This window comes from Humulus lupulus, chromosome X, assembly GCF_963169125.1.
Source record: "Humulus lupulus chromosome X, drHumLupu1.1, whole genome shotgun sequence".
In the NCBI taxonomy this organism is placed as follows: domain Eukaryota; kingdom Viridiplantae; phylum Streptophyta; class Magnoliopsida; order Rosales; family Cannabaceae; genus Humulus; species Humulus lupulus.
Genome location: NC_084802.1, coordinates 55,930,842 through 55,944,359, shown reverse-complemented (window position 1 = coordinate 55,944,359; position 13,518 = coordinate 55,930,842). Strand labels below are relative to the sequence as shown.

The 13,518-nt window shown below is 36.6% G+C and overlaps 1 protein-coding gene across 2 annotated transcripts in view; it reads right to left on the bottom strand.

Moving 5' to 3' along the window:
- Positions 1–3,359: 3,359 nt before the first annotated feature.
- LOC133805414 (DNA mismatch repair protein MLH1) overlaps positions 3,360–13,518 on the bottom strand; it is a 67,607-nt gene continuing 57,448 nt past the window's right edge. Inside the window, exons 13-16 of one of the 2 annotated variants that reach the window (XM_062243593.1) lie at positions 6,263–6,424; positions 6,003–6,168; positions 4,345–4,508; positions 3,360–3,561 (exon numbers count right to left, since the gene is read on the bottom strand). In XM_062243593.1, the coding sequence (XP_062099577.1) occupies positions 3,517–3,561; positions 4,345–4,508; positions 6,003–6,168; positions 6,263–6,424 (537 nt within the window). In that variant the 3' untranslated portion in view covers positions 3,360–3,516. The remainder of the gene's footprint in view (positions 3,562–4,344; positions 4,509–6,002; positions 6,169–6,262; positions 6,425–13,518) is intronic. The other variant, XM_062243594.1, reaches the window with a different exon arrangement.

The window sequence follows — 13,518 nt, the reverse complement described above, 5'->3', positions numbered from 1 at the left end:
CTTTTGGTGCATTGCCGTTTAGCACCCTTTTTGAATTGTAATCCAAACTTGTCGTTTAAGATGTGCTTTAAAAGCATCTTAATATTGAATGATACGACCTAGCCGAAATTGATATCATATATACGTTTATCATGTTTATTCTGGAGCATGACCAGCTCCCTTCAATCCATTAGAGTTCTTCTCATCACATCTACTCCCCCAATTAGGTAGAATCTTTTGGACTTTCTTTGATAATGCAGCTCTAAGTCATTTTTATCCATTGAGAAGCACTTCATTTTAAAGAACTCTGCTCTGAGTCTTTCTATTACTTAAGCATCTTGCCAACAAAATTTGACATAGAGGTGGTTTAGAGTTGTTTCGATTGATTCTGCTTGTAGGAATTAAAGTTGTCTGTATTCTTCGAGACATTGCCACCAGTCTTGCAGTATTTCAGTGAACCTTGACACGAGTTGCAGAAGGATATCTCTTATTTCTGCCCTGGCTTTTGAGCTTCGAGCAAGGTCCAAGCTTTGAATTCCTGAAAACGAGACCTCCATTGACTTGGTGGTAAATCATCCAATGTGAAGGTACGAGGTTTTTTGCTTGTCGTAAAGTTGTGCTTAGTGGTGTTTTGTTCTTCTGATGATGACGCCTCTTCTTCTATGATTGGCTCTGTTTGAGGAAACCCTATTTCTCTGTCTACCCTTGAAGCTTGGGTGTGGTATGTCATAAATTGATGTGGGGCTTCATCACTACTGTCATCATCTTTGGTCTCCCATAATTCAAATTTCCCAGAGAAGGATGATTGCATATCGTTGCTTGAGCCATCTTGTTCTTCATTAAGATTAATCTGAGGGAGATTGTCTAAGCAGTGTTGATGGATGATTTCAGTGAGGCGATTTGTCTTTTGGACCATGAGCTAGTTTTTTGTCTGACCGCCATCTACTTGCTTTTTTTTTTGTTGTTTCTTTAGTTGGTCTTCTTCTTCCAGGATTGGTTTGAGGCGAAGTATTTGATCTCCCCTTTTGGTTGGCGTTCCTAGTGGTTGGGAATGTTGTGGCAATGTAGAAAACATCCATGGAATGAGATTTACGTCTGGGGATAGAGAGACTTCTTTTTGCTGACTTTGCATAGCGACATATTGACTTTTCAAACTTTTAAGTTCTGCCTCTTTAGCTCAAAAGATGTCATGTGGAGCATGTTGGGACTTTGCCATATTCAGCAGTTCTTCGCGCACTTCTGAGATTCTGTAAACGAGTCTGCTCATAGTCGTGTCTACCTTTGAGATTTCGTCGCTGAGTTTGGTCATCTTATGGCTGACGTGAGAGATTTTTTCATCGATCTGTGCTAGAGTTTTATTTTGGGCTAGCATGTTCTCCATTTGGCAATTCAAGACGACTTCTACAGGTGAGATCTTTTTCAAGGATCCATCAAGCTCTCGAACTTTTGGATTTGTGATCTTTGGTTGGTAGGTTGTTGTACCATCATCATCTGTAAATGAAGCATATAGTGGAAAATTGCCTTTATGGGTATTTATCATGAGGTGGTGAACGATTTTTGGGTTGGATCTTTTTTGCTTGTTACATGGTAGGACCTTTTCTTATTTTGGCCGAGGGAGGTCATTGGGTGTTTTTCATCTTCGTCCCATCCAGTAGGTGGGAGAGGGGGTAGGATGGTGAATCGAAGGAGTATTTGACTAAGTAATCAAATTTTCCAGAAGGTTTCCCAAGAGGAGCAATATTTGTGTGCCTGATCTCCCATTTTTCTTTTAATACTTTGCCAGTACTAGCCTTCTTGGGGATTCTTTTTGGTTCGTCCATGTTGATGCAATCTAGGCAATTGCATACGTCCCAATAAATATACCCTGAGGATGACTTGTAGGCATATATGGGGACTCCATTTTTGTCGAACGAGGTGATTTCTATATTTGTTGGTATGACTGAGGACGTCATGTACTGAGTAGAGAATATCTGAGTTGTATCTTCCTTCTTTAGAAAGTTGATTTCAATAGACCCATCTTTATTTGTGGAGTACGCTGGATCTGTCGAATGGATTGTAGGAGGCGGTCTGTGGATCCTTTCATAATTAATAATCCATGAGGTCGGAAAGATTTTTTGCAGTTCTTCAATAGTGATTTGTCTTGGTGTGTGGGTGCATCTTTGCTCTTGATTTGTATCAACAGTGATCATCAGTGCGTCTGAGCTTCCTGGAAGTGTTATGTCAATGGCATGGTTTTGGACTCTGTAAGCCATTTGATAGTGTAATGAGCACCAATAGATTCTGGATCTTGGTCTAAACCCACTATTTATAGCTGAACTTTCAAGGCATCGAGAAGTCTTTTATCTTTCATAGACATACTAAAGTTTGGGTAGAATGTGACAATTACCGTACCCGCATTAAGCATCATTTCAAGAGTACCAATGGAGGCATGTTGAAACATTCGCATTCGTGTATCCAGCAAAGTGATCTTAGCACAAACAAGTAAGCCCTTTCGTCCATGATGGGTGAGGGCGAGTCGAATAGCCCCAAAATGGATGTGTGTCAGCCCTTGGTCTATCCATTGTTGAGGGAATTCCAGCAGGATCTCTAATGTAACTAGTTGTTCTTGCTCAGTAGCAGGGAGGTTACATTGGTCAAACTTTGTTGATTAGATGTATTCTTTGACTGACTTGGGTTGTTGGCGGATAAGGGTTTTTATGGATCAAGTGAGTATGTCTTGTGGTTTGGAGAAGGCATGGTAAGGATTTATGAGAGGTAGGTCGGAAGGAACAATCTTATCATCATCAGAGATGTAAGAGAGTTCATACACGTAGGCAAGTTTATTTGCTGAAGACTTTTTAAGGGAGGGAGATCCAGAGGAAGCCATAGAGACTGAAGTAGAAAAGATAGAGAGCTGAGTTGTCCAAGAGCTAGGATTTTGAGGAATTAGAGACATTGGTGTTTAGGTTTGGGTTTTCTCTCTAAAAGGAAGGTGAAGGAGTCGACTCGAGCTCTGATACCATTAGTTGACATATAGTATGCAAACGAAAGGCTAGTCTATATAGTAACATTAGTATTTATCCGCATTATACTAGTAGAATTATCAAGAGTATTTTCGGTAGGATTTTTTTTACCTTTAAAGGAATAGTGCTGCCTTCAATGTCGAAGGTGTACAGTGTATATCTTTATAATAAAGATAAAGTTGCAGGTCAATTGGAGTGAGAATTTTCATGTTTTTTGTCTTTAAAATAAAGGAAATGTGGTTTGAATGCATAGGTTGGAGATGCCCATAAAGAGAGAGAGGAACACGAAATAGCCAACCACGACTCCCCTTCCATCAATAGGGTATTCTAATCGCCTACTAGTGCAAACAGTCAATTGCCCATCATTTGTACTGGAAATAGAAATGAAAAAGGAATTTATAGATCAAGAACCCAATATTATTGTGATTTGTTGTTGTTGAAAGAATTTGATTCCTTACTGAAAAAAAATAATAATAAAAAAAAAAATCCATAGCTTTGAAAATCACTATGCAATGTAATATGCATAGTATTCATATCAGCATCTTTCAAATATCTTGTAGAGTTTCTCCAAGGAAGCAACCTGCACAAAGCAAAGTTCTTACAATAGTTTAATCACAGAAGAATCAGAAAAAAGTATCATTCTTGCAACTAAATACCAAAAACATAAAAAGTAAGAGTCAAAATTATTTGGCTCATCTTGGAATTAGGACCAGTTTTAAAAAAGACTAGTAATGTTTTTTATCAATGCTCTAATGAGTTTCGTACAATGTCGTAGTATAAACAAGAAGAAAATTCTTTTTACTTCTCACATTTCAATTCCAAACAAAACAATAAATGTTAGCTCGCTCTTTACATTATGTGATGTTTATTATGTATTTAATTTCCTCGGTGTTATTATCTTATTTTATGAGAATAGTTTGGATAGATCAAGTTACAGCTTTATAGTTTCACGAATATTGAAAATTTCATTTACCCTGTAAGTATAAAAAGAACCTTGAAATGACCAATTTTATAATCTCCTCCATGAACACCATGGACACCCAAAATACATGATTATTGATACATGAACTCAAAGTTCAAATTTTGGTAAAGCTCGTTGTGTGTCACTTACACCCCAGCATATACCAGATTTCTATTCTGGATTTAAGCAGGGTTTTTTTTTTTTTTTTTTTGTAATGTTGTTGTCTTCTTTTTTTGTATTCTTGTATGCCTTTTGGCTGTTTTCAGGTGCATGTTCTCATTTCTAAGAGATTAAACATGTTTCTTTTACTTTGCATTTTATGCCACTGATTAATACAAAGTTTCATTTCTATTAACCTCAGTGATAGTAATCATTACAGTTTTTTTTTGGAAGAAGACTTACCCGAACAAATGTTCCATTATTAGCCATGGAAGTTGGAGGCTTAAGAAAGAGTTTTACGGCTGGAAACAAGATATGCTGGATTGACCATTCACGCTGGGCCCATGCAGTTTCTGCCTCCGAAAGTAATTCATTGCCTGTTTCAGTCGCCATGATGACATTATCCCCTGTGAAAACAACCAATTTATAATATATGGTTACAGAGGCAAAATGAAGTTACATGATTCACCACATAAAAATGATATTAATATCTGCCAAAAAAAACATTATATCTTCTACCTGCTGACATCATGACAAACAATAATAATCATAAATTGTATGAAGTTCTGCAAAAGGGAAACTATTTGAAGCACAGTAGATATATATATGTAAACAGTCAAGCAGAAAGAAAGACAACCAAGCAGTCAGAAAAGGAATTTATTCATACGAGTGATGCCTAACAACACATCCAGAAACCACTCCCTCTCTGCTGTTATCATGCCTAAAAACGTAACCAAAAATATTTAATTTTATGTCCCATATACAAATGTTATGCAGCTTCAAGGAAGAACTTTAAATTTTAATACAGAATTAAGTAAAGAAACGTTGCAATATCTTTATTTAACATACAAGGTAAGGTATTAACAAAAGCCTACATTTCTCAAAATATGCATTCCAATTTATAAACCAAGAAATTAAACCCAATTTCCACAAAATACAGCCCTCAAACCCACAAAGATGTTTTTGTAACAATTTAGCAGCTATAATTATTGCAAAGAATCTAGTCCATTATGATTGCACAGATCATGTTGAAATCGATCAACACTTCATAAAAGAGAAGATAGAATAAGGAATAATCTCATTAGTGCATGTTCCAACAGCCTTTCAAACAGCTAACATTCTCACCAAAGCTCTACTAGGAACAAGTTTTGATAATTTGAGGACCAACTTGGGTATGATTGTTATCTACAATCCAACTTGAGAGGGAGTGGGAAATCTGGTAATTAATTTTACAGCTGTGTTAATTTTTCACAAATATTTTAATTCCTGGTCTTGCAGGATTTGAGTTGCCTGTTATTCAATTCTTTTATTTCTACATTTATTCCCTTAATCAGACGAAGATTTCCTCTATAAAAAGGATCTTATCTCCAGTTCTATGGCACAGTTGTCTCTGTTTTTTGGTATTATAAACATATATTTTCATCAAAATCGAATGGAGAAAAGGTGTTTTTCTCTTCCATAAACTTCAGAATACCCGTGCTTTTAATTTCTCAACTTCTTTAGAAAAGAAAAAAGCATGGTGAAAAAAGTACCTCTTCTTTTCTTTATGATAAGAAAATGAAATATTAACAAACAACAAACCAATGAGCATTTCAGTAGGAACTAGGAACTTATGAGCTTCATCGGCTTTACTTATTATTTTTCTGCAGCCACAAGAATCATCATCCACTAGTATTGTCATTTATTGTTACATAAAAAACAAATACACTAAAAGAAATAGCCAAAAAATAAAGGTGATAAGATATCCTAACATTTAGTGAAATATGAGTTAATAAAGGATAATGACATTTCAGTAGGAAGTTATGAATGGAAAGCATACATAAGGGAAGCTTCTCTTCTCAAGTATAATTATAAACAATAAAATAGAACTAATTCAGCGATAAAAAGTATATATGTCTCACCTGACGGAATTTCTGTGTCTTCAGTGTTCTGGAAAGGTTTTTTCTTTTCATAAAATTTCAAACCATCACCAGTTGGGTTGGGCAACATAGGCGGATGCATAGCATAGAAGTTTCCAAGAGCTGCTGAAATTGCTTGAAAGCAAGTTTTTTCATTCTCCCAATCCACCTAGAGAAAAAATATAAATTGTGGCTCAAAATCTAAATAAGTGAAAATCGTGCTAGGGAAAACCTGAATCTAAGGAAAACATAATAGAACCTACATCATTTCCCAAACAAAGGACAAAGTCAGGAACACGATCCATGTCAGGTGTGTACTGGTCAAGTACAACTGGAAGCTTCGTCAAATTCCCATCTATGTCTATATGAATGCAAAAATACTCTTCTAGCATTTCAGTTTTCTGCTTCAATAGCCCTGTACTCATCTAGAAAATATGACGTGTTATTAAGAGCTTAACCCTAAATATATATATATATATAAAAAACAAAAATAACTCACAATCCAATGAATGTTGTTAGTGTGGTGGAAAAAGGTTTAGAAATTGAAATTTTGGCATTGAGAAATGAAGCATTAATGGCTATGGAGGTTTCCTTAGAAGGAAGATTCATTATGGCACAGAGTTAACAAAAGCATGGTATCAATTCTCAATTGGGACCCTGGAAAGATTGGTAGAACTACTTTTAGAAATCATTGGAAAATTATTTCTTCCCTTTACAATAGCTAGAATTTTGCTCAATCTAAGGGAACGTGCTATACACTAGAAAAGTTCAATTCTGGAATGTAATCAGTATTGAGAATCTAAAGAAGGGACTCACTAAAGAATTTGAAATTAAAGACCTAGGATATCTCATATATTTTCTAGGCAGGAGGTAGCAAGATCAAAAGCAGGTGTTGTAATTTCTCAACGAAAGTATGTCTTGGACCTACTCAAGGAAACAGGTATGTTAGGGTGCAAGCCAACTGATACACCTATGGAACCAGGTTACAAAGCATGCTTAGAGGAAGATAGCTATCCCATTGATGAAGTTGAGTAGCAACACCTAGTGGGGAAACTCATTTATCTCTCCCACACTAGCCCCAACATTGGGTTTGTTATTACCTTTGTAAGTCCATTTATGAATGATCAGAAAGAAGTTCACAAAAGAGGCAGCAAATAGAATTTTGAGGTATCTAAAAAAGTCGAAAGGAAAAGGGTTGTTTTTCAAAAAGAATACCAACAAAGACATTGAGATCTTCACTGAAGTTGATTGGGCTAGAAACATCACTATTAGAAAATCTACAACTGGCTATTGTACCTATGCTATGTTTGGGGAACTTTAGTCACACAGAGGAGTAAAAAGCAAACATTAGTAGCAAGGAGTAGTACTGAAGCAGAATTTCAAGGTTCAAACACAATTTCAGCAACTCAAGGAGCTTTTGTGGAAGGGAGGCAGATTTTAGATACAGTTCTAGTGGCTAATGATGTTGCATAAGAGTATAAGAGTAAGGGGGAAAGTCGACTAATGTTCAAAATTGACTTTGAAAAAACCTATTGTTGACCACTGTTTTAGCCAATGACGAGTAGACGTAAAAAACCAACGTAAAATAAGGGAGAACAGAATAAAATATAAACAGCACATAGATTTTTATAGTGGTTCAGCTCCAAGAGTTAGTAATAGCCTAATCCACTTAGTGTTTGTACATATGCTAACCCACACTTAAGATCAGATAAACCTTAACCAACTGAGTTTCTCAAGTGTATGTCAGAAAATAATTTGACAACGTTTTCTCCAGAAAAAAGTAAAAGTCTCTGTCCCCAAAAAGAGTCCAAAGAGAGTCCCTAAAATGAGGACATAAGCCTTGTATTTATAGGCTCATGGAATGTAAAAGATGGGTCGTGGGCCTTGTCCAAGTCACCACACGTTTCAATCACGGTAAATTAATAAAATAATACAAAATATTAACCAAATTTGAAATACAATAGAATAGGCTATTTTTTCGGGATATTTGAGAAGTCTTACTCCAGTAGTTACGGAGCCTTCTGGTCGGGGATGTATATGATCGACATATATTTCTAAAACTCTTGAAACGTTGCTAGAAAACCTTCTGGTTTGTTGATCCCTTGCAAAAGTCTACTAAACCTCCTGGTCAGCACCCTTCTAAACTTCCTAGTTAGCACCTTTCCAATGAGAGGCAATCAATCCAGCATTTGGCCAATAACTTGAATTCTGACTCCTCGCATTCTCTCTGGTCGGCATATATTCGACCATCAAGATGCCACCTGGTATAAATGTCTCGCCACGTGTTGTTTCAAAATGTCACATCATCATGTTGATTTTGTAGGGAGAAGATTTGCCCAAGTTTATCATGTGTCCAACATGTGATGAAATTTTTCTTAGCAATAAATATTCGAATAGACCAGTAACCCTCTCGAGCGATGAGTCTCCAAGCAATAGTCTTCACTCATTCAAAGATCCACGTGGTAACTTCCCATTAATTCTAGTACCTTTGTGTTCCAAATCTCAAAAAACAACTCTTGGTATTCTCCCACCTTTTTGATCCATTTAACACACTGCTCGGGTAAAACTAACCGTTTTCCCACCGAGCAGCTATTGGCTTTTCTTTCAAAATAAATGCACACTGTTCAGGTAAAACCATAAGTTTTCCACCGAGCTTTTTTTTTTTTTTGCTTATGTTGCACACACCTTCTCTGTTTAGTTTACTCACCTCCCCATATTTCTTGTAGATGAATTGCTACGACTACAAAGGCGGTGACAACCAAACAGACTCCGAGTCTTCGCACCCTGAGTCGAGTGATAATCCTCCAAGTAGTGATTCCTCCTCATCAAAATCTTCGAGTAGAAGGACTTCCGAAGATCGTGACCACCATTTTGGCCAACGACGAGTAGACGAAAAAACGACAGAAAATAAAGAAAAATTGAATAAGAAATATAAACGACACAAGGATTTTTATAGTGGTTCAACCCTAAGAGTTGGTAATAGCCTAATCCACTTAGTGTTTGTATATATGCCAACCAGCACTTAAGATTAGATGAACCTTAGCCAACTGAGTTTCTCAAGTGCAAGCTAGAGAATAATTTGAGAGTTTTCTCCAGGAAAAGTCAAGTGAAAAGTGAAGGTCCCCAATGTAGAAAATCTTTTATTTATTTTAGGGATAAATCTTGTATAGTTGCCATATATCTATTTTAGGAATGAAGTTATTAAGATTGATGTTTCTGTATTCATTCTTTGATTCATTTCCCTATATAGGGATCTCTGTAAAGCTTTATATTCACGTTTTGTACAGAATAAAATCATCATAAAATATTTCACCCTATTTCTTTTGGTACCAGAGCTAGCGCTTTCCTCTACCCTAATCTCTCTGTTTTTTTCATATTTTTTTTCTCCTTCCCTTCCATCATGTCTGAAACCAATGAATCCACCACTATTCCAGCTGATTCCACAAACTAGTTTAGTCAAGTCCATTACTTCTGATTCTCATTCTGTCCAAATCACTACCATTTATTTGAATGGTGATAATTTTCTTAGATGGTCTCAATCTGTCCGAATGTACATGAAGGGTCGTGGAGAAATGGGGTACTTGACTAGAGAGAAGAAGGAACCAGCAGAAGGAGATCCAGCCTATGAAACCTAGGATGCCGAGAACTCCACAGTCATGGCATGACTTGTGAATTCCATGGCAGAAGAGATCAGCTCCAACTATATGTGCTATCCTACAGCAAAGGAACTTTGGGCAAATGTAACTCAGATGTACTCTGATTTGGAAAATCAATCCCAGATACTTGAGTTGAATCTCAAACTTGGTGAGATAAGACAAGGCGAGGACACAGTCACCAAGTATTTCAACTCGTTGAAACGAATCTAGCAAGACCTGGACCTCTTTGACACCTATGAATGGAAATCTGCTGAAGATGGGAAACACCATAAAAAAACAATTGAGAACACTCAAATCTACAAGTTTCTGGCTGGACTGAATGTGGAGTTTGATGAGGTAAGGGGGAGAATTATTGGAAGGCAACCTTTGCCTCCTATTGGTGAGGTGTTTGCAGAAGTAAGAAGAGAAGAGAGTCGGAGGAGTGTTACGCTGGGAAAAAAGATCCAAGGAGCTGCTGTTGAGGGTTCAGCTTTGGCTACTACGGGAGGAGGCTATAGCAGAAACACGTATCCACAGAAATCTGATGAGAAACCCCGAGTTTGGAATGACATTTGTAACAAACCACGTCATACCAGAGAAACCTACTGGATACTCCATGGGAAACCTCCAAATTGGGAGAGCAAAGTAGAGAGATCAGGCAAGCCTACTCCTACCAAAGAGGTTGAAACCAGCCCTTTCACTAAGGAGCAGATAGATCATCTTCATGCACTACTGAAAACCAATTCGAACTCATTTGGTATTCCTAATATCTCTATTGCACATACAAGTAATGAAATAAATGCTCTAAATTGTTTTCTGATATCATCTGCTCTGTGGATAATAGATTCTGGACCATTTGACCAATTCTTCTAATTTTTTTTACTCTTATATACCATGTTCAAGAGATAAAAATGTTAGAATAGCTGATGGTAATTTCTCATCTATTACAAGAAAAGGTTTAACTAAACTTTCTGAGGGAACATATCTTAAATCTGTTCTCCATGTTCCTAAACTTACCTGTAATCTCTTCTCTGTCAGCAAGTTGTCTAGAGATTCTAATTGTTGTGTGGTTTTCAATGAATCTCATTGTCTTATTCAGGATAAAAGTTAGAGGAAGATGATTGGCAATGCTAAGATGATCAATGGCCTCTATTATTTTGAAGATAAATTTTCAAGTAATAAAATTGCTCAAGGGTTTGGTAGCATCAATTCTATTTCTATTCATGATCAAATAATGGTTTGGTATTACAGACTGGGCCATCCTAGTTTTGGGCCATCCTAGTTTTTCTTATTTAAAACATTAATTTCCCATATTATTTAAGAGATTGAATCATTTATCTTTTCAATATGAGAGTTGTTTATTGGCCAAGAGCCAAAGAACATCTTATATTAAAAAATCTTATCAGTCTTCAAAACCTTTTTACCTTTTTCATAGTGATGTTTGGGGACCTTCAAAGATTACCACTAATTCTGGAAAAAAATGGTTTGTTACTTTTATAGACGACCATACTCGTGTTTGCTGGATATATTTAATGAGGGAAAAATCTGAGGTTGAACAAATTTTTGAAGTATTTTACAATATGATAGAGGACCAATTTCAAACAAAAATAAGTGTTTTAAAAACTGATAATGGAACAGAGTATTTTTATTAACACCTTGGGAAATTTTTTAAAGGAAAAAGGAATTGTGCATCAATCTCCATGTCGAAATACTCCCGAACAAAATGGGGTAGCTAAGCGAAAAAATAAACACTTGCTTGAAGTTGCTAGTGCAATGATGTTCTTGTAGATTTGTGTGAATAATACTTCAAATCTGATTTTATTGTTGAATAGTATGGCCTATATATAGGCTGAATACAAAGAGCTAGACAAAAAATACAACCTAAACATAGCTGTCAATTACAACCTAACTTAGCTGTAAATTACAACCTAAAATTGGCTTTACAAAATGTATTTACAAAGATATTTCTACACTTCCCCTCAAGCTGAGATGTATATGTTATACAAACCCAGCTTGGAATTAAATTCTTCAAAACTTGTTCTTGGTAGTGCTTTTGTAAGAATGTCAGCAATTTGTTTCTTTGTAGGAATGTAGTTGAGCTCAATGATCTTTGAATTCACCTTCTCAGAAATGAAGTGTCTGTCTATTTCAACATGTTTAGTTCTATCATGGTGAACCGGATTTTTAGCAATACTAATTGCTGCTTGACTATCACTGTACATTTTAAAAGACTTAGGAGAGTCAAACCTCAATTCATTCATGAGTCTTTTGATCCACATCCCTTCACAAATACCCAAGGCTAAAGCACGATATTCTGACTATGCACTACTCCTTGAGACCACAGACTGCTTTTTACTACACCAAGTAACTAAATTACCCCATACATAGGTGCAATAACCACTAGTTGATCGTCTGTCAGTCAGCTCTCCAACCCAACTAGAGTCTGTGTAAACTTCCAAGTCTCGGTTGTTGTGTTTTTTGAAGTGCAAACCAAGACCTGGTGTCATTTTCAAATATCTTAGAATACGATACACTGCTTCCAAGTGCTCCTCACAAGGACTGTGCATATGTTGACTAACAATGCTGACAGGGAAGGCAATATCAGGTCTGGTATGAGAGATAGATTAGCTTTCCTACTAATCTTTGATAGCTCCCCCTCTCTACTGGAGTTGAATCCTCTCTTTGATTAACTTTTAAGTTTGGATCCATGGGTGTGTCAACCGGCTTGCTCCCAATCATTCCAGTTTCCTTTAGAAGATCTAGGATATACTTTCGCTGAGATATAACAATTCCTTCTTTCGATCGGGCTACTTCCATACCAAGAAAGTATTTGAGGGTTCCTAGATCTTTGATTTCAAATTTGGAGGCAAGAAGTCTTTTGAGATCTGAAATTTCTCCCAAGTCATCTCCAGTTAAGATTATGTCATCCACATAGACAATGAGAATTGCTAGCTTCCCAGTTGAAGAGAACTTGAAAAATAGAGTATGATCAGCCTGACTTTGAGTATATCCATGTTTGACAACTAACTTTGCAAATTTGTCAAACCATGCTCGAGGTGACTATTTTAAGCCATAAAGAGATTTGAGAAGTTTGCACACTACTCGACCACTGGAGTGTTTCTTCATACCTGGTGGAATTTCCATAGACTTCTTCTTCGAGATCCCCATTCAAAAAAGCATTCTTCACATCCAACTGATATAAAGGCCACTCACAATTTACAAACTCTTACTGTATTAAGTTTGGCGACAGGAGCAAAGGTCTCCTGATAGTCAACACCATATGATTGAGTGAATCCCTTGGCAACTAATCGAGCCTTGAATCTGTTGATACTCCCATCAGAATTATATTTGACGGTGAAAATCCACTTGCAACCAACTGTCTGTTTTCCTTGAGGTAACTCAGTGAGAACCCAAGTACCATTTTTCTCAAGAGCATTCATTTCTTCATCGACTGCAGTCTTCTATTTTGGATCTTTCAAGGCTTCATAAATGTCTGTGGGAATTTGAATAAGATCAAGAGAAGAGACAAAAGCTCGGTACATAGGTGTTAGTTTCCCATAAGCAACATACTTTTCAATGGGGTGATTGGTACAAGTTCTAATACCCTTTCGATGAGCAATAAGTAGGTCGAGATCATCAATAGTAGGAGAAACTAACTCATGAACCACAAAATCCTTACCTTCATGATTTTCGAGGTTGAGCGGGCTTTGATGAGTGTTTGAGCAGTTCTTGTCTTGCATGTTGACCTCTATATTTCCAACTTTTCTCCTACTATAAACACGAAGTTCTTTGTTACCTGTATCAAATTGTGCTTGAGTTTGAGGTGGTGGTAAAGTTGAAGGAGTGTTTGGGTTTTCTGAGGAGAAAGGTGAGAGTGGATTGAC